Raw genomic sequence first — 21,916 nt, 5'->3', positions numbered from 1 at the left:
CCTTGCAAGGTCTGTGTTTTTCATCCACTTGCTTGGTTGAGCCATTCTTATCGGCGTGTGTCTGTGAGTGCTGGCCGCAGTCCAGGACACTGATGAACTACATCCAAGGGTACTAAAAGAACTGGTAAATGTAATATCGGAGCCATTGGCAACAATCTTTGAGAACTCCTGGAGAACAGGAGAAGTCCACGCAGACTGGAGGAGGGCAAACGTCCCCATCTTCAGAAAGGGGGAAAAAGAGGATCCGAACAATTATTGTCCTGTTAGTCTGACATCAATACCAGGAAAGATTCTGGAGTACATCATTAAACAGAGAGTCTATGAACACCTAAAAGGCAATGCCATAATCACAAAAAGTCAACATGGGTTCCAGAGAAACAAGTCATGCCAGACAAAATTGATCTCTTTTTTGCTAAAATTACCAGCTTGGTAGATGAAGGGAATGCTGTGGATATAGCATATCTTGATTTCACTAAGGCCTTTGACAAGGTTTCCCATGACATTCTTGCAAAAAAGCTTGTAAAATGTGAGCTAGATAAGGTGACTGTTACATGTATTTGTAATTGGTTGTCCGGCAGAACACAACAACTGCATCTGCTCTCCTCTCAACATTTAGAGCAAAAGGTGTTGTGTATAGAAAATGTTAATGGATTCCCTCCCCCTCCTCCTCCCGCACAATGGAATACACTCCATATAACTGTGGTATAGCTTTTGTGGTCTTACAATATGTAGAACTTCACAGATGAATTTCACAGCAAAGTTTGTTTTCTCACTTACAATCAAAGAACTGCATTCCATTCTACCATACACCTTTTACGCACCAAGAAAATCCAAAATTGCTGTTGCCTATATCCTTACTCCCAGTTTAAGCAGTCCGATTCAATTAATAGAATTAACTACGTGTTGATTCATCATTCAAAAACCGACTCAGATGATCTGCTCAAATTGGGTCTAATCTATAGGGTTTACTGTATATACTCATGTATAAGTCTATAAATTTTCATCAAAAAATTGACCCCAAAATCCTGGATCGATTTATCCACATGTCAATGTAAGTCCTGTACTTAAACTCTTATTTTAAAAAAAGGAAAGTTTATTTCTTTGTAACACTTCAATACATTTTGATAACTCTTCCTGAGTAAGTTCTACCTCTAAATTTCCACTTGAGGTTTTTTCTATCTGTTGCTTAAGATTATAAGTATGGGTTAAAAATTAAAATTATTTTATTCCTGTCTAGTGTTAATTTCACACAAACACACCAATATTTTTCCAGGCCCACATTATGACTTGTGGGGTGGGGGTGGTATCTGAGAGGGACATAAATATGGCTGAACTTACGCTTTCTGCTTCTGTACAAAGCTTTTGCAAAGAGCAGTGATTTACAGTAGACTCATAAGAATGAACTAGAGAGTAAAGTGCAAGGTTGGGCTGCATGGCCCCCACCCTTTTTTCCTATGTCTTCACTCCCTTCGCCAGAGCTTTGAGAATACAATGCTCTCCCTTTGCTGTGGCCTTGAAGGGAACAAGATCAGCTTAGCTAAGTATCCCTTTGCATTCCAGACTCCAAGCAAATGTAATCCCAGTAAGAAAGTGTGTGAACACTGCATGGACAGTGAATGCAACCAATCACTTGATGTTTAGACAATAGCCAATTAACTACCTGTTGTCTAACCATGTGTGTACTAAATAGCCAATTAAGCTAATGCTATGTAAACAATGAACTGTTTTGCTATAAAAACTTTTGGAAATGGCTATTGGGCGCGGCAGCAATTTCATCGCCAGCTACTGGCGTGCTGTCGTCTTGGTCAGCTGAGCTGACAAGCACTTGTGGGACACCCCAGCCTAGGCACGGCTCAAGGTCTGAGTTGACCTTCCACTTACCAAAAGGACAGGTGGTTCCCACATGCTCTACCTTACAAGGTGGCTTAATTCTTTGGACTACTGATGAAGACAATTGTCAAAACGCGTCTGGTCTTTTTTTGAATCTTTTGTACACTTTTATCTGCTTTGGGCATACTGTACATCCTTTTCCATCCAAGCCTCTGTCTGTGCACTCTGCAACTATAATAATATTGCGTGTACTCATTTCTATACAAGGTGTGAGACGCAGAGGAATTGTTATAGTTTTGCATTATTTTGGGAATTGCAGTTTTCAAGCCCAGCTCTGCCTATTAACTTACTAAGTGTGGCTTACGAGCCAGATTAAGCCTCACAACAGGTTGGTCTTTTTTTGAATCTTTTGTACACTTTTATCTGCTTTGGGCATACTGTATATCCCTTTCCATCCAAGCCTCTGTCTGTGCACTCTGCAACTATAATAATATTGTGTGTACTCATTTCTATACAAGGTGTGAGACGCAGAGGAATTGTTATAGTTTTGTATTATTTTGGGAATTGCAGTTTTCAAGCCCAGCTCCAGCCTATTAACTTACTAAGTGTGGCTTACGAGCCAGATTAAGCCTCACAGCAGGTTTTAACTCTTATTTTAGTATTCAACATATTGTTCCAATAAAATTACAGTTTTTTAGCTTCATTTCCCCTAAACTCAGTGTTTTTCCATTTGCTTCTTCGTTTAGGGCATCACCTCCCAGTTTCCTTTTTTTTGTCTGTGTGAGTGCCAGGGCTTCACGGGGGAGGGTGATCCAAAATGCCCAGAAATCACAGAATTGGAAGAGACCTCAAAAGCCATCCAGTCCAATCCCCTGCCATGCAGGAAGATACAATCAAAGCACTCCTAACAGATGGCCATCCAGTCTCTGTTTAAAAACCTCCAAAGAAAGAGACTCTACCACACTCCAAGACAGCATATTCCACTGTTAAGGTGGAAACTCTTTTTCAAGATGAGGTCTGCCCAAAGCAGAATGAAGTGGCACTATTACTTCCCTCCATCTAGGACTATGTTCACCATGATTCAGCCTAGAATCACATTTTCTATCTGCCACATCAACTACTAAGTCATGTTGTTCTCAAATTATCTCTAGAGCATTAGCACTCCCCTGGACCTTCTGGGATCACAATGAAATTTTGCAAAAAAATTTTTTTGGGGGGGGTCTTTTTCTTTTTTTGCCTCAAATTGTCATAAATGCCCGCTTAGGGCTAAAGAAGGCCCATTAACATGCCCCCATAGAGAATATTTGAGAACAAAAAAGGATTTTGGAGTTTTATGGGGGGTGTTTTTGTTTTTGTGTGGTTTTGTGGGAGCAGGTTGGGGCTTACACGTTCCTTCAGTATTGCACAGTACCACTCCCCACTTTCCAGGGACATAGCCAGGATTTTGGGAAGGGGGGGTCAATACTAAGTGCCACCATTTTGAGAGGCTAAGAGCCCCCCCCCAAGACACAAAAAGAGGGTCGAGCGTTTACCCTCGACGCCTCGATGGCACCACTTTAACTTCCGTTATGGCTTTGTGCTACGGAATCTTGGGATCTGTAGTTTTGAGGACCTGTTGAGTCATCTGTCAGGTGCCACAACAAACTACAAATCCCAGCATTTCACAACATGGAGCCAAGGGCAGTTAAAGTGGCATCAAACTGGATTATTTTTTCAATGCAGATGCAAACTGAGCCCTTCTTCTGAAGGTGTTTACATCAGATAAATTCAGCTCAATAAAGCAAAATGCAGCTTCTCAAGCAATGAGCGGCAGCAACTCTGTTCATGCTCAGAGACACTCTGCTCATGCTTTGAGACACTGTATTCCAACTTCTGAGCTGAGCTAAGAACCCAGGCTGCATCCACACAACATTTCATTCCCACTTCCAAGAGGGATTTTTAATTTTAAGACACACACACACACACACACACACACACACTTTTTAATTCCAAGACTTATCTACTTATCTATCTATCATAATTTTTAATTCCAAGCCATTATACGTTCCTTTCTTTTTATAATAAACAAACTCCTTTAAGAGAATCTTATTTTGGGAGAAAGGCAGGGTATAAAATCAATCAATAAAAAATTATAGTGCAATAGTCCATCAGTGCATGGCTTGCATTATAAGACTTTATACCTTTATACATTTAAAAACAATTAAAATCACAGTAGGTTCAGAGTGCTGTAGAATCATGGAATCATAGAGTTGGAAGAGACCCCAAGGGCCATCCAGTCCAACCCCATTCTGCCATGCAGGAACTCCCAGTCAAAGCATCCTCAACAAATTATGTAATGGAGGTGTCCATCTACATTGTAGAAAGATATACTATAGATTAATGCTATGGAAAATCACCACCTTGAGTCTGTATATTGGGAGAAAGGCGGGATATAAGAAAACGACAACAACAATATCTGGGTATTGTAGTTTTGTGAGACATTTCGCATTCTTTGTCAGAGAGCTCTGGTGGCACAACATACTACAAATCCCAGGATTTTCCATAGCATTAAAGTAGTGTCGAACTGGATTATTTCTGCAGTGTGCAGTTCCCAGCAGTCTGTGGTGCTGCTGGATGATGAGGTCTGCAGTCTAGCATTGCCTGGAGCAGGGCCATAGGACTCCACAGCCCCAATTCATCATCTTAGATTGATTCCATATATTAATTAATAAATCATAAAATCATAGAGTCGGAAGAGACCCCAAGAAGGGCCATCCAGTCCAACCCCATTCTGCCATGCAGGAACTCTCCATCAAAGCATCCCCATTGACATGCTAAAAAGGGGCCAGCTAACTGTATTTTATTCTATTTGTCTTTTAAAAAAGAGAAAAAACAAGGCTGGAAGGAAGCCTCTTGCCTTTTTGCATCACAGACCCTCCTCTTTTTTGTTGCTGCAAAAATCCAGAAATGACTGTTTTTGAAAACCTGAGTCCATTCTCAGGAGAAATGTCCAGAGTAGAGTCTGAGTCTCCTTTCTCTGGACTTCTGATGTTAGGGAAATATTCCCAATATGCTGCATAACTAGAGAGCCAGTCAATATATAAAGTTTATTCAGTCAAATATCTCAGTGTCTCTTCTCCTAGGTGACACTGACTGCACATGTAAGTGACAACTTCTGGACCAATTTGGGATGGCATAGCCTTCTGGGATGAGAAACATTGTGGCTGAGTTAAGCATGGCTCAGTCTTTAACTGTGCTAGCGAAATGGCTGTATTATTATTTCTCCAATCTCAAACTTGTCTTCTACTTAGTCCTTTAAATTTCCAACAGGGTTTGAATTGAGTGTGCACCAGTAACTTTAACAGTTTGTCCATAAATAAGTTTGATGGCTTCTTCCAGCAAAAGAGAGATAGCCACAATGCTTCTGAGACAGTCTGGCTATCCTTGGCTCACAGGGTCCATATTCTTATTGAAACAGGCTACAGGCTTATCCCAGGAACCAAGATGCTAGGTCTGCTGATGTCTGGTAATCCTAAAACAGGTGGGCTACCAAGGACTTGCTTCAGTTGTCTTCTTGCTGTTTACCTGTCCACAAAAAAGGTGGAGACTCTAGTGGTTTTCCTTTTAACATGTCATACAGTGGCTTGACCAGGGAAGCAAGGTTTAAAATCCATATTCGACAGTATCTTGCCATTCCAAGGAACACTCACAGTTCCTTCTTGTTTCCAGGTAAAGGTTGGTTACAAATAGCTTGAATTCAGCTGTCTGCCAAGACTCTTGTATTCTGTTGGTAAATCTGGGCTTTGGTAGCCTTGTGTCTTCAAAACATTGTTCATCAGTGTTTTTTTTATCACATTCAGCAGAACACAGTCCTAAGTCTGGGCTCAGCTGCCGTGCTTCCTAAAGCAAGCAGGTCAGCTTCAGTGGTAGCTTTTGTCTTTTCTCCTTGTGGTTGATTTAAAACAAACTTCTCGGCTCTTTTCCCACTTTAGTCTTCTTCTTCCTCCACATCTCTCATTACCATGGCAGGAACATCCTGGGAAGCGGAATAGAAGGGGAGCTCTAGCATGGCTTCCTTTTCCTTCTCTGTCCACACCCATGTCTTCTTCCTCATCCTCATGCATCATCATTCCACATACTCTCATCTGGCCTCTCCAGTCCAATGGGACACGTCATCCTCCTTCAGTGCTGCTGGGCCACCAAACTTGCTTTTTCCTGCATCTGCTTCTCACTTTTCCTTAAACTTCTGTCTGCCAAGGCTGGGACATTCCTCAATCCTTCTACAACTTCTTCCAGGTATCTGGAGCCGACTGGGAAACATAGCTCATGACCACTACTTGTCTTATTCTTCTGGATCCAGGGGGCTAGACTGACAATAAGCATTTTGAAGGTGCTCCAAAAACGCTCTGGGGCTGTCATCTTTCTTTTGTGAGACATCATGGATCCTTTGCATCATGTGTCTACTTCCTTTCTGGGAGCTATGGTGATGTCCTCTAGTATACTGAAACCTAAATTATTCCAAAACCCAAAACTGACCCTGAGAGCATCTGGTCTGACCCCAAGAAAAGGAAACCTGGGAATCCTGAAGGTTTAGAGAAATTATTGAATTATTGAATTATACAAGGAATAGTGGTCTCAGGGTTTTGCTGAAGCTCAGTGTACAGAAGCACAACATTATTTTGAAAATACTGTGTATTAAATTACCTTCAGCCTATGTCTATGAGATGCATATGAGACATACATGGATCCCATCTCCCATTATATCCCATTAGACATATATAAATATACCAGACTCTGAAAAACTCCAAAATCCAAAATACATCTAGTCCTCAGCATTTTGGGTAAGGGATATTATTATTATTATTATTATTATTATTTTACTATATTGTATATGGATATAACTGCTGAAAGGAAAGTTAGAAGTCACCTTTTCTTTCTTTTATATTTCCTTTTAGAAGCTTCCTTCCTTCCTTTTTCTTTCTTCCTTTCTCCCCTTCCTCTTCCTCCCTTTCTTTTCCTTGTTTTCTTCAGTTCTCCCTCCCTCCCTATCATTCTTCCTTCCTTTTTTCCCTTCTTCCCTTCTTCTTCCTACAGGAAGAGACTTTTATTCTGGCAAAAGCACAAGGGAGGAGGGGGGAGGAGGAGTGGAAGCCGGACTCCGATGGAAATGAAAGAGAAAGAAATCACAAGGACCCCCTCCCTCCCCCCTCCTCTCTCTCTCTCTCTCTCTCTCTCTCTCTGAGCTTGCAACTTTTGTTTTCTTTCCCCTTTTCCCTCTCCGAGTTCTCTGTGGTTTTGATGGAGGGGAGGAGGGGGGAGGAAGGAGCTTGAACGCCCCCAGGGCCTGAAGGGGGGGTCCGGACCCCCCCCCAAAAAAAAAACCCTGGCTACATCCCTGCACCTTCATAACTGAACCCAGTGGTTCCAGCTCTTATTTACATCTCACCAAGGACTGTTTGGTCACCCTGAGTGCTCCTACATTCTCCTAATCATAGTAGATAAATTCCACAAGTTGTACTTACGACCCATCAGACATCTTTCTTGGTTGATATTTCAACTGAGAGCTGTGTTCTAGTGAAGAGCTGTATTCAAAAGCCTTCCTGAAAGTGTTCTGATGAAACTTCAGATGGTACAAGATAAATAGTTGAGGTATCCTGGTTGAGCGTGTGGTGTCTTTACATTTTCAAGTCCAGCTGCACTGAGATATTACTGACAGGTTTCTTCCCAGCTCTTATCATTCTCAGCCAAATTGGCTTGTAAAAGAAGAGGAGGTGCAGGCTGAAATGAATTCATATCTTCTGCTAAATCAACCAACCAAATCCTCACTTGCCGTAAATCACCTCTGACACAATGTACTTCCTGTTGTTGCAATTACAACCTGTTGTAACTTCTGCAGTTGCAATTAATATAAGACGAACTCACAAACCATTCCAAAGCAAGGTTCATTTCTTTATGAACTCCAGCATAACATTGTGAAAAGGCCTACCAAACCTCAGGCCATTAGATACTATACAGCTGCAGTGAAAGCACATTTGATTTTAAAGGATATTAAACCACATTATAATATGTATATTGAGTCCTTTTGTGTCTATGAAAGGGAGACGCGGTGTAATGTCTCTTTAAATCAAACATGCTTTTACTGTTCCTATACAGTATTTAATGGGCTGAGACTCCTGTGTTTGGGAAGCCTCTTTCACAATGCTAAGTTGGAATTAATGAAGAAATAAACTTTGCCTTTGGAATCTTATCAGCTTGTCGATCTTTAATTAATTACAACAGCAGACATTACAGGCAGTGTCTGGCAGCAAAATCCAATTCCTTTTCCCTGCCAAAAAAATGTGCCAGCAGGTACTCAGGCTACAAGATTCATATCCCCATTCTCTGCCCCCAAAATGTTAGCAGTATGGGAGAGGGGGACAGTTTAATGATCAGTGCTTTTGGGGCAGAGGGTCTTCTAAAGACTTTAGTTTGGACATTTAATTTCATTTTATTTTCAAGATGAAACACAACTTGATAGCTGACAACTGCATAAAGTAGTGCCATACTGGTGCAATCATGCAAACTGGAATAAATTCCAACAAAAAGTTGCAAATTATGACCCTGGCCATAAATCTTCAAAGAGTTGTATAAGGTGAGGCCAGGCCTTTCTGGTAGCTGGCCTGTTAGTATTGAGGTATGAAAGTAATGTATCTGGTTACCAAAAATTAGTTTCCTTGGAGACAGAACCTTTCCCGAGATTTCTTTTATTATATGTGCAGTTCTGAGGCCTTGTGTATTAATCTAGTATATGTAATGAGCCAAGAAACCATTATTTCTCTTCATACCTGTGCTAATGGATTGGAATTTGCGAATGCAGCCGTTTAGCTATTTCACTTTGCAATGTTCCTTTGCATTTTTTGCTTGAGAACTGCTATATGTAAATCAGAGATTACATGCTCAGAAAGTGTGATGTGTTATGCAAGTGGTTTATAGGAACTGCCATTTCCCATGACAAATTTGTGTCCATTTATCATCTTGCACAGAGACTGACTTGTTTGTCCAATACAGCATATAGAATGATGTTTCTGACAAAGTATGTCATACATCATAGTGGAGAATGAGCAAATAAACGCATCTCGTGTGAGTGACATTATTAGGACCTGTAGTGTTCCTGCCAGAGTAGATGTGGAGACAGAGTTGGCATCTGGTTTTGTGTCCATGTTTTCTTCCTATCCATATCATGTCCTGTTGTGAGTACCTGCTGAGCACCACACACACACACTCAACCTCCCTGCCATGTGCCGTGGCATACGGCAGGGAGGAAGAGGGACCGGCATCTCCCCGTCCTTGCCCTGCGTGGCTTTATTCTGACGTAAAAGCCACACAGGGCAGGGAGTTGGGAGTGATCCCTTCTGGCTCCATCCTGAAGCCCTGCCCCCAACACTGGGTGACATCATGGTGCGAGATGCTGCTCCTAGCTACCATGGCTGTTAAATGAGTTTATGGGCCCAATTCAGAACGGTGGTTTTAAAATGTACCAAATGGCATTTGTAGACTTGCCTTTTTGGGCACCTGTTTGTTCCTTGAAGGAAAGGAAAAATGGCTGAGGTCATGTTGGAGAAGTGGCTGTACAATTATGACAGTAAAACAAACACAAATGGACTGTTACAGGAAGTCTCTATAAAGGAAGTTCCAAGAGAGGCCATAATAGAGAGGAACCCTGTCAGCAGGCGAGTCACTAGCAGGATGCAGGGGATGTGGAGCACACCTGGTGACACCTCAAAAGGGGGTCTTCTAGTGCACTGGTGGGAAGAGACTGCCTTCCAGATCTTTCCCACCCACCCACCCAGCCACTCCACCAGACCCAGAAAACACTGTTGGAAACAAGGGGTGTATTGATGACGATGATAATAATAATAATATGTATTTATATCCTGCCCTCTACAAGATGCAATTGGGGTGGCTTACAAAGATTAAAAAAACATACAATCCAACTCCCTCAATCCCACCCATAAAATACAATTAAACAAAATAAGAATTAAAACATACCTAGAAATAATATAATAAACAATAAATCGTGACTGTGGTGAGGTCGGAGTTCAATAGTTAGAATTTCCTTCTAGTGGCCAGGGAACTATTCAGGAAAGGGCTGCCAGAAGAGATCCGTCGTTATAGCTTCTTAAAAGCTATTTAGGGTGGTAATATGACAGATCTCGTCCGGCAGGCCGTTCCACAATCCGGGAGCGATAGCTGAGAAGGTCCTCTGGGAGGCTAAGGACAACCTTGTTTTAGGCGGTCTCAAAGATAGGTTGGACCCAAGCCATTTAGGGCTTTAAAGGCAATCACCAACACCTTGTACTGGGCACAGAAACTGATAGGCAGCCAGTGGAGTGATCTTAAGCTCGGTGTTATATTTTTATTATTATTATTATTACTATTATTATTATTAAGCTTTAGTTATATAGCGCTGTAAATTTACACAGCACTGTACATACAATCTTTTAATTAGATGGTTCCCTGCCCTCAGGCTTACAATCTATGAAGACATGACACAAAAGGGGAAGGGAGTGGAGGATGGAGCCAGAAACCGTCTGGGAAGGGCTCAGTTCCTTTGGGGAGGCCTGATGGGATTGGCCTACCTCCTCTGTCCCTCAGGAGCCATTGAATGGTCATAGGCAAGTCACATTCTCTCAGCCACAGACGGCGATACTGGCAAAACTACTTCTAAATAAATTGTGGCAACAGGCTTCCCTTAGGGTTGCCATAAGCCAGAAACAACTTGAAGGCACATAACAACAAAAGCACCTCACCACCCTACACATCAGGATGCAGCCACTCACATGGGTAGGGAGCCTGGGGGCAGCGGTGGCAGCAGAGGGAGGTGACAGAGCTGGCAGTGCCCAAAAATGCAGCCTGGCAAACTTTACCTCCTCTCTTCTGGATGTAAGAGAGACCAGTCTGGCTGCCATGTTCTGAACTAATTGAAGTTTCTGGACCAAGCACGAGGGTAGCTCCATGTAGAGTGCATTGCAAAAATCAAGACTTGAGGTATGGTCTCAAGGCCCCCGACTTCCAGGAAAGCCGGGCACAGCTGGCATATCAGCCAAAGCTGATAACAGGCACTCCTGCCATTACATTCACCTGATTTATGATTTGAAGCGACGGATCTAGGAGCACCCCCAGACTGCAAACACAGTCCTTTGAGGAGAGTGTGACCTTTTCCAGGACTGGAGGTTGTATCCCAATACCTGGGTTCAGAGTTGATACCATAACTACCTCCGTTTTGTCTGGATTCAGCTTCAATTTGTTTTCCCTCATCCAGTCCATTACTGCCTTAAGACAGTCATTGAGAGGAGAGACACCATCTGAAGTCAAAGCTGGTGACTGAGACATGGAGAAATATATCTGAGTGTCATTAGCATACTGATAACACTTCGCCTCATGCCTCCAAATGATCTCTCCCAGCAGCTTCATGTATATATTAAAATATATTGGGGACAGGATGGCACCTTGAGGGATGTCACAATTAAGCTCCTTCCTTGCCAAGTAACTGTCCCTGAGCATCACCCTCTGGTATCTGCCCGAGAGGAAGGACCAGAACCACTGGAGTGCAGTGCCTTCTATTCCTAACTTTCTCTGGCAATTCGAGGATGTCATGATATATAGTGTCAAATGCCGCTAAGAGGTCCAGTAGTACCAGCAGGGTCACACTATCCTGGTCGATGCTCAGATGAAGGTCATCAGCTAAGGCAGCCATGGCAATCTCAACCCCAAATCCTGTCCTAAAGCCAGTTTGAAATGTCTCAAGATAATCGGTTTCCTCCAAGACACTTGGAGTTGAAGAGCAACCGCCCTCCTGATCACCTTGCTCAAAAACGGTAGTAGAGAGACTGGCCTGTTGTTCCTCATATCCAGGTGAGTCAAGGGAAGGTTTCTTCAGGAGCGACTTAACCGCTGCTTCCTTCAAACAAGATGGAACATGGCCTTCCCTAAGGGATGTATTGATTATGTCCCTTAGGAACACCCTCAAGGCATCACTCCCCTGGACGGCCAGCCACGAAGGACAAGGGTCGAGAGGGCAAGTTGTTTTCCTCACTCTACCAATGAGCTTGTCCACGTCATCAGTCCTTACAGACTGAAACTGATCCAATATAACCACATCAACATAGTTTCTGGACACCTCACCAATTGATTCTGCTATAACTCTGGCATCCAAGTTGGTTCTTATCTGAGAGATTTTATCTGCATAGTTGTTAAATTCAGGCCATTGTTGGGTCAAGTAATGGGTTCTGCACAGGTAGAACCTATGTCAGTTCCCTTACCACCCTAAACAGCGCTGCTGGACGGGACTCTGCAGACGCAATACGTGCAGAGAAGAAAGATTTCTGCACTGCACGTACTGCCTCTCTATAAGAAGAAAGAAATTTGCTATGACGAGTTCTATCAGATACAAGTCAAGTATCTCGCCAGGCACACTCTAGTCATTGTCCAACCCGCTTCATCTTCCTAAGTTCTTCTGTATATCATGGTTAGTGGTTTGAAGCTGGAAAGGACGCTTGGGAGCCATCATGTTGATAGCCTTGGTAAGATTGGTGTCCCAGGTATTAACCAAAGCTTCAACAGGATCACAGGCGTTATCAAAGAACCCTCTAAGGCTTTCTGGAATCCAGTTGGTTCCATTAGCCTTCAAGGGCAGACCATTCTAATGGGTCCTCCACCCCCGATGGGGTGAACAGTGGCTCTAAGTTCAGGCTTGATCAGGAAATTATCCATCCATGATAATGCAGAGGTGTTTATTACCTCCACCCATGGATATTCCTGAAGAGTGCATCAAGTGTATGATCTGCACAATGAGTAGGCCCTTTGCCCAACTGGGATAGGCCTATGTTTGTCATGGACTCCATGAACTCCCGAGCCACACCACTGGTCTCGAGTGGGATATTGAATTAAAAGACTCCAACAACAACTCTGATTCATACCATGTATAAAATATACTAAGTACACCACTGCCTGGCAACCTGAAGAAGAAAAATATTAAAGAATTAGGAAGTGTCTTGTTTAACTGAAGTGCAACTATAATTGTCCATTTTATTTTTTTATTTAATTATTTTCAATAGAAAAGATTTGAAGTAGCATACAACAAAAACATCCAATAAAGTTTGCCTCTGTGGTCTATGACACAGAACCATAAGACATAATGTTTCTTTATTCATAGACTGGATTCCAGTTCAGATTTTCATTTTACACAGTGAAGGACTAAAAGTGTCACGTGTGTCTCTATGAAAAAGTGAATGAAGCATAAGAAGGTAAATCCAGTTAAAAGTATGTGGTTTATGTGCACACTGATAGACAACAGCATAGATGATCTAATCAGAAGTGACTTTGCAGCAATATAAAGTGCATTTGTAAAAAAAATAATGGAAATAAAGAGCCAGGGTGGTGTAGTGATTTGAGCATAGGACTAGGACTCAGATTATCAGAGTGCAATTCCACATTCAGCCACCGTACGGGTGAGCTTGGGAAAGTCACACACTCTCAGCCACAGAAAATGCCATCACAGCCTAGGGTTACCATATGTTGGAAACTTGAAAGCACACAGCAACAATAATGGAAATCTAAAACAGCTGGCTATAGGAAGTGAGTTCGCCCTTTGTACAACAATCTATTAAAGCACTATTTCATAATTTTTGTAGAAGCAGTTGACCATACCTTATTAGGTATTCCTAAACAGAGAACAGCACTGGACACTTCCCAAAACATTTATCCAAATTGGAATGTGGGGTTAAAAATATGGAATATATTTGTACAGTGTGCCCACGCCATACGCGGCTTGAGCATACGCGCTCAAGCTGCGGGGCGCGCGTGGGGCGGAAGGGGCGGCGTGTCCCATTAAATTGAATGGGGGTACGTGCCCGTTGCACCCCGCGCCCGCCGTGCACAAGCCCCATTGGAAACAATGGGGCTCGAGCATAGGCGGAATTCGCCTTACGCGGCAGGATCCGGAACAGATCCCCGCGTAAGGCGAAGACGCACTGTAGTATAATTTAAAGATGCTTACAAGCTCAACAATGACATTTTCCACATGAAATAACATCAGAAAAACCCAGAAGACTTGGAAGACACTGCACCTGGGGTGTTAACTGTTCAGCTATTTCTTTTGTTGTCTCTCTAGTGTCATCTACCGACTCCATGCTGTAGGCTGCAGTTCACAGCTTACTCCTTATGACTTCCCAACACTGTATTTAAGATTTAGCAAGCTCCTAGGTCAAAACTGTTAAGGTATTAAAAAGTGGAAAATGTTCAGATGTGGCAATGTCTGCAGAAGCCTAGATTGGCTACTGCTGGAGTCCAGAGCAGCAGCCAAATGCTCAAGGTCATATGTGCTGAACAGCACATACAGTAAATGTAAATATGATATGTCATCAGATAGAAGAGGAATTGATGTCCATGGTGCATAGCAACTTGTACAGGAAGAGGTTGGGCTAAGTGGTGGCCTCATGGCAATTGTGTATATAAGCCCAAACGCCGTTTATATTGTGTGGGGATAGTGTGGTGTGACGGTTGGTGTGAGATTTGTATAATGGTGTTTAGCTTGTGTGTTTGGAACTAAGAACAAATAAAGCCCTCTTAGAAGTGAAATCTGGAGAGTGCTGTTTCTTTGATCTGGCAGCTGTTTCTCCAGGCACTCTTCCAAGCAAGCCGGAGGCTTGTGTTTGAAGCTTCGCTCTGACCTTGTGGTGGAGAGATAACCAATGTCTGTCTTCATCCATTCGACATTGGACCAGATTCATCAACAAGTATCAACAAAAAATGGCTTGGAGGCACACAAAAGCAACAGCACTCTAGTTGTTTGCTTCCATGGCAGTACTCAACATCCGCTCATGTAAGCTTTCTATGGCCATTCTCATTCCTGACAGATATTGGGGAGATAGAGCAAAAGATGCAGGGGGCACATACTCACATGTGTTCACATGTATAAGCAAACAACTAGAGTGTTGTTGTTATGTGCCTCCAAGTCATTTTTTGATTTATGAGTTTTGCTGCATAAAAAAGAGATAATTCTTTTTCTCCCTGGGAATTTTTTTCCTTGTCTCAACAAAATAGTGTAACTTTCCATTTTAAAACTGATGTGTTTTGCAAGGGGAAAAACTGTACGGGCTCCCAATAAACCATACAACAAAAAGTTGCATGATATATATTTTTTGCTATTTACAGATAAATATAAAGACCAAAGAGATCCACATTGAAATACAAACTTATCCCTGAAGATCACTGGGTGAATTTGTCATCATTCAAGGCTATTATGAGGATAAAATGGGGAGGGGGGAGTAATAGATTGCCTTAAGCTTTCTGGAGAACATGTAGGATACAAATGCAATATAATAAATATTGTTTCAGAATAATAAAACAAAATGGCATAATGTAAAATTTCAAAGGCCTTTAAAAAGAAATTTTAGACAACAAATCTTAAATTCAGTTTTGAATAAACACTCTAACAATGCTTAGAATATAAAAAGAAGACTTTATTAAAATGGATGTCTGTTAAATTCTTATATAAAAACTAAGGCCACGGCTAATGCTAAAATAATGTTAACTTCAAAAGGTTTTATACTATGATTTAATTTAAAATTCTTATACAAAGCTATTTTACAAATGAGTACTCAAACATAACACTGCTTATTCTAAAATTTAATGATATAAAATATCAGCCTCTTAGTACATATATTTTGTGTATCTTTTGGTCCTTTGAGGAAATTATTTTTGCATGGCTCCTGCTACAAAAATTAACTGAAACAGAAAGGTGGCAGCTTCAATGCTGAAAGCCAATAATCCTTCCTTTTTGTGCTGAGTTCACTTCTTTTCTTGTGATGTTAAACATCTCCAGTCATGATAGCAATAAACTCTTCCTGATTAACTGTAAAGATATAAAAGTTAAGTATATCTTGTATTTTTTTTTTAAAAAAAAACTTTTTATCAGTCAAATTAGATCCTTTCCAGCAGTCTGAGAGAGTCTAAATACTGAAATTTGCCATTAAAAATATTAAGGTAAATTGACAAGATCACTTGGCAAATTCATACTTATGAAAGATTAAATAACAAGGCAAGCAATTATCATAGGAAAGTAAAACAGTTTAACCCAGGGGTAGGCAACCTTTTTGAGCCGGGGGCCGGGTTGTTGTCCCTCAGACAACTGGGGGGGCTGAAGCCAGGGGCGGAGCTTCCACCCTCCGGGGGCGGGGCCGCATGCCAGGGGTGGAGCTGCATGTCGGGGCGGAGCTTCCACCGCCCGGGGTCCAGGCCTCCTCCTCTTTGCCGGCGGGGGCCGCCAGCGCAGGAGGCCTCCCCCTCTTTGCCAGCCCGACGGGGCCCAAGGCCCCGCCAGAGGCCGGCAAAAAAGCCAGCGGGGGCCGCCAGCGCTGGAGGCCTCCTCCTCTTTGCCGGCCCTTTTGCCGTCGCTGGGGCCCTCCCAGAGGCCCGCTGCCACCGCCGGAGCCCTCCTGGAGGGCCCCAGCGACGGCAACGGGCCTCCCAGAGGGTTGCTGCCGCTGCCAGAACCCTCTTGGAGGGCCTCAGCAACAGCAACGGGCCTCTTGGAGGGCCCCAGCGAAGGCAACAGGCCTCCCAGAGGCCCGCTGCCGCCGTTGGAGCCCTGTTCGAGGGCTCTGGTGGCCGCAGCGGGCCTCTGCGAAGTCTCACACGACTTTTCTTGTGGTCGTGCGAGACTTCGTCTCTAGGCCGCCACCATTTTGTTTTCCAAAATGGCGGCGAAAGTCACGCAAGACTTCGCCGCCATTTTGAAAAACAAAATGGCGGAGCCGGGAAAAGCCACAATCAGCGGCGGCCAGGGAAGGCAGGGGCCAGCGGAAAGGCCTCCACAGGCCGGATGCGGCCCATGGGTTGCCGACCCCTGGTTTAACCATACCAAAACACCACAATTTATAACTCTTTACAGGTAAAAATAGAGACTTGTTCCCTTTATTTTACATCATACTTCTTTACTACAATTCATTTACTGAATTTATATCCTGCCTTTCTCCCAAGATGGTATTCAATAAATGAAGTATAGATATCTGTCACGATATTCAGTTCCTTTTGAGCCCATAAATGTATACTTGGTTTACTGATTCATTATACAGTAGCCCCTCCGTTTTTGCAGGGGATCTGTTGCAGACCCCCTCCCCCCCAAAACAGAAAATTGCCAGTATTCAAATTCCATTAGCTTGAATGGCGGTGCATGCCATGGGCCCACATCCCATTTTATCCCTCTCCATTTGCCACCTGCGAATGGGCGAGGGACACGGATTCAAAGTCCACAAAAACAAATGGGCGATGGTATAGTTAATTACTGAAATATTTTCCTTTGTTATTTTTCTGTGACATGCCATAGATTCAACAACAGAAATTCACCCCATTCATGATAAAATAGCAAAAGAAACAAAATGTTTCCTTTGCAAAATAAACAAAATGAACTCATGTCTTTCTATATAACATATCCCATAGAAATTCACATCCAAAAAGGGTGGAATTTGATACCCCTTCCTATGCAGAGCATGTACCATTCAATTTTCTAAAAGGCAGTGTTGCAACATGAAATCATTACAAGGATAGTAAATCCAATGCACTATTTTTTTTAACAAATTAAAGACTAGGACACAAACACATTTTTAGGACTTACTCTCTCCATCCCCATCTTTATCAAATTCTTCAATCATCGCCCGGAGTTCTTCATCAGTCATGTTTTCCCCAAGTTCTCTAGCTACACGGCGCAGGTTTCTCAAACTTATTTTACCTGAATCATCATCATCAAACAATTTAAATGCCTTGAGTATTTCTTCATGTGGATCTCTGTCAAGTATCCAATCAGTCACTAAAATGAAAAAATATCAAATCTGATCATCTTATATACAGGCATTTTTGTTCTTTCAGTATTGTTCTGCACAAAAATCGCTCTAACTTTCTTTTTAGCTCTTGGCCTTCTGACTCTCATAGAGTGTTCATAACAAATGTGCTTGAAAAAATTTGTTGGCACATGCATGGATTTATACTCCATAGAGCAGGCATGGAAATCATGCAACCTTCTAGTGGTTGTTGGGCTGCAATTCTCAGCAGCCCTTTATAGTTTAGTCAGTAGTAAGGAATCCTGGGAGATGCAGTTCAACATCCTTTACAAGGCTGAATGCTTCTTATTCCTACTACAAAGGAACTGAATATATTGAACATCATAACAGGAGAAAAAAAGGTAGATGAGCTGCTCATTACTGCAGAAGCCTCTCTTTTTTGCTCATTCTGTAGCAACAGAAAAAGACACAGCATCCTGGTGCAGAAGTTTTAAATACTAAACCACAACAGAGGTGTAATTATTTTTCCACATTTGGATTTTTGAACAGAAAATAATGTCTATAAAGTTTTAAAAATAAAAACAACCAAGTTTTTTTAAAAAATTAAAAACAAAAATAACATGCTTGCGAAAGTTATGCCTTATTCCTTTAATCATTTTTCATAATCACACTGGGATAGGAAGAACAGCAAAAAGTGTAGCCTAAATTCTAGAGGTTGGGGAAATTCTGATAGTTCTCTTTTTCAAAAGAAAATTTAATGTTTTAAATATTAAAAAAGATTTTGTCTGTCTTTTAAGAAAAAGACAACTTACACCTCTAGTTACTATTTATTGCCAAATTTCCTTTCAGTATTGTTTAAAATTCAGTACCCACCAACTTCATTAAAATCTTCAAAAGTGATTTTTCCACTTCCTTCCCGATCATAATCTTTAAGTATCTTTAGTACGTCTGCTTTTTTCACATCAAAACCTAAAGCTCTCATTGCCACCTTTTGGGAAAAGACAGAAATGCAACATTTCAGATTTAGCATATAAAGTTTTCACACAAACTACACTGAAGTAAAGATGTCTTTGAATAGTGAGAGACTGGTATAAAATACAGTGGTTCCTTGTTATACGCTGGGGTTTGGTTCCAAGATACCCAGTGGATAACAAAATCTGTGTATATAGTGCGCCCGTGTCATATGCGGATGCACTATATGTGGCTTTCAGCATATGTTGAAAGCTGCATGGGAGCGTGCGGGGCAGCACGTCCCATTTAGATTAATGGGGTGCGCACCACCGCCACATGCACAAGCCTCATTATTTTCAAGTGGGCTCAAGCATACACTTTTTTTTACGTGGGGGAGTCCAGAATGTATACTCTTTACGCTTAAAACATTACCACATGAGCCTTTCAGGCTTGTAAAATAAGTAGTCCCTCAGTACCACACATATCTTCCCATATCAGTTGCCATGCCTTATATAAGAACAAGACTGAGACTGGGAGACAGGCCTTATTTTAGGCAGTTAAAAGGCAATATGCATGAGCCTCCAAAGCAGAGCTGTTAAGACTGGTGTAGTGTCTTTTAGACATCTGTTCTAGCTTCTGTGCTGAGCTGTTTAGCCTCCAAAGCTTGTGCTTGAGGCTGACTGCTAGTCTCTTTTCCTCCTTAGGCAGAAAATACTGTTGACTGCACAAAATAAAAGCTGGGACCTACTCCTTTTGCTGAGAGCCAGTTTAGGTGCTAGACTCTGGAGACTAGGGTTCATTCCCCGCTTGGCCATGAAACCCACTGGGTGACCTTGGGCAAGTCACATGCTCTCAGCCTCCGGAGAAGGCAATGGGAAACCTCCTCTGAACAAATCTTGCCAAGAAAACCCCATAATAGGTTCAACTTCAGGTTGCCGTAAGTTGGAAACAACTTGAAGGCACAAAATGATAAAAATAAGCTTATTTTGCTTATTTCTACCTAGAGGGAGGCACAAGTAATTCCTATGCTTTCAGTGTCAACTAATGCCATATCCTCTATAGCATATACTGTGACCTTTAGTCTTTTTTATTCATTTGGGCACTATTAAGACTAATTGTCCAGGAACTAGAAGAGGTGTGGACTAATACCAGGGATATTATCGAGGAGCAATCCAAAATGACTATATCTGTAGCCAAAAAGAAAGGCAAGCACCACACAAAAGAAAGCCCTGTTATAAAAACCAGTGGAAAGAAAAAGAAATCAGAAGAAGGCTAAGACTTGGAAGGGCAATTGTAAGGGAAATGGACAGGATCCTTAAGAGTAAAGATACCAAATTTAGACTCATCCAAGTCACAGTCTTTCCAATTTCTATATATGTTTATGAAAGCTGGACAGTGAGGAAAGTTGTTAGGGAAAAGCTAGCTCCTTTGAAATGCAGTGCTTGAGGAGAGTTCTGTGGAGATTATGCACTGCTAAAAAGACAAACAAATGGTTCTGAGAACAAATCAAGCCTGAATTCTCCCAGAAGCCAAATGAATATACTCAGGCTATCACACTAAGGGCCCGAACAGACAGGCCAAAATAAAGCTCCTTTGAGTCACTTGGGAGGTATGCTGTGTAAATGACACCTGCATCTTAAGAGGCCAGAAGCTGCACCAAAGCTGTGCTCCAGTCCTTAGGGCTTCTGGCCTCTTAGGACGCATGCAGCATTTAAACAGCGTACCTCCAAAGTAACCTGAAGCAGTTTTATTTTGGCCTGTCTGTTCAGGTCCTAAGTTCAAATCAACAGGAAAGAGGAAGACTGACTCAGTGACGGAAGTCACAGCCCTAAGCTTGCAAAACCTTGCAGGGCCATTGATGAATGAGACTCTTGGAGGTCTTTCATTCAGGTCACCATACGCTGGAGCCAATTTGATGGCAAATAGCAGTAGAATTAGAAACAGTTTTATAAATTATAGTCTTTGTCCATGTATATAACAAATCAAGATGGAGACACACTGTATTGCAAAAGAGGGGTCCCTGTGGAGATGCAAATGGACTTTAAATTTCCTGGACTTTGAAAATCTCCCTATTGCCACATGTCTAAAAGGAGGAAGGCCTGCAAAAGATATCCTCCCCAGCATAACATCTTTATTACGGACTGAAACAACATGCAGGCATCTGACTAACATCTCCAATTGGTTTTTCCCCCTCTACTGTTCAGTTTGTAACATCTTGTCCCATGGAGCTTCGAAAGCTTGCAACAAGTATATTGTGCATTTCAGTTGGCCAATAAAGATATCACTGGTGGATTTTTGATTGTATTTGTTAAATGGTCAACACAACTACCCCTGAATGTTTACAAACCAACCACTTCACTGGACATTTCTCACTTCTAAAACTGTTAAAAAAATTACCAGCTAATACAAACGATGTACATTTGAAAACACAGCCTCATTACCATGACTGGCTTATACACACACACACAAACACACACAATATATTGCAAACCAAAACCATTACAAAGCGAAACGTCGGACTTTAAAAGAAAGTTAATTGCCTTCAGTTCATGGTAATCTATAGCTTTGTCTTTATCTGTGTCAAACAGCTCAAAAGCGTCTTTGATCTCCTGCTTCTGTTCTTCGGTTAAGTCTCTCCTTTTCTTCCTCTTGTTCTTTTCAACAGCAAACTCTGCTCTGCAAAATAAAGACAATATGTATCATTCATTACAGAAAGTACCACGTGATTATTACTATTATTGTTGTTGTTATTATTATATTTACTCCTATGCTGTCTTTTTCCTCAGTTCAGGACTTAAACCCCACAACAAACTCCAACTCCCAGAATTCCATAGCCTTGAGCCAGAAAAGAGTTAAAGCGCTACCAAACCGGTTTATTTCTCCAGTGTGGATGCTGCCAGAAAGAAAGAGCGCGAGGAGGGGAGGGAAACCACTGTGTTGCCATAGCAACAGGAAACCGTCGATACCAACCTCGATACCAAATTCATCCTCCTCCTCCTCCTCGCCCCTCCCCTCAAACCGGAGAGACAGGGACGAGGCTGCGAGTCTCCGGTACTTTCTGACCACCGGAACCAGAGCTCCCACAACAAACAGTCCTGCCTTTGAAAAGAGGAGCTCCCCCCTCCTCAGCCTCAGCCAAACAATGCGGCGTCCCTCTTCAGAGATCAGCCGCCATTGGCCCTCGAGGTAGCGTCCCTCCCGCCTCTTTGTCTACGGCGCGTTTCGATAGGCTGAACCCCTTGTCAATCAGGATGAAGAGGCGTTCTACTCCCCCTCCCTCAACTGGTCTTGAAATCATAATGCTAACCGCGCGCAGAAACGTTAACCCGCCAGGCACC

At 42.3% G+C, this 21,916-nt stretch overlaps 1 protein-coding gene across 1 annotated transcript; it reads right to left on the bottom strand.

The window, feature by feature from the left end:
- Nucleotides 1-15,290: 15,290 nt before the first annotated feature.
- Nucleotides 15,291-21,858, bottom strand: LOC149316329 (centrin-3). Its single transcript, XM_089515228.1, has 5 exons — nt 21,549-21,858; nt 21,119-21,254; nt 18,501-18,615; nt 17,465-17,656; nt 15,291-15,703 (listed from the first exon to the last, which is right to left on the bottom strand). Exons 1-5 carry the CDS (start codon nt 21,563-21,565, stop codon nt 15,660-15,662), a joined length of 504 nt encoding a protein of 167 aa, XP_089371354.1. The 5' UTR covers nt 21,566-21,858; the 3' UTR covers nt 15,291-15,659.
- Between the last annotated feature and the right edge of the window lie 58 nt (nt 21,859-21,916).

Source organism: Sceloporus occidentalis, unplaced genomic scaffold (assembly GCF_023333645.1).
Source record: "Sceloporus occidentalis isolate IW3139 unplaced genomic scaffold, rSceOcc1.0.p SCAF_3, whole genome shotgun sequence".
Classification (NCBI taxonomy): domain Eukaryota; kingdom Metazoa; phylum Chordata; class Lepidosauria; order Squamata; family Phrynosomatidae; genus Sceloporus; species Sceloporus occidentalis.
Note: the sequence above shows the minus strand (reverse complement) of the source record. Positions and strands in the feature narration are given on the sequence as shown.

Bases quoted from the DNA above. Each gene is read 5' to 3' on its own strand.
- LOC149316329 (XM_089515228.1), bottom strand. The intron at 17,657-18,500 runs GTGGGTACTGAA...TTTTCATTTTAG, and splicing joins TGAAGATTTTAATGAAGTTG to TGACTGATTGGATACTTGAC. The intron at 15,704-17,464 runs GTAAGTCCTAAA...ATATCTTTACAG, and splicing joins TAAAGATGGGGATGGAGAGA to TTAATCAGGAAGAGTTTATT.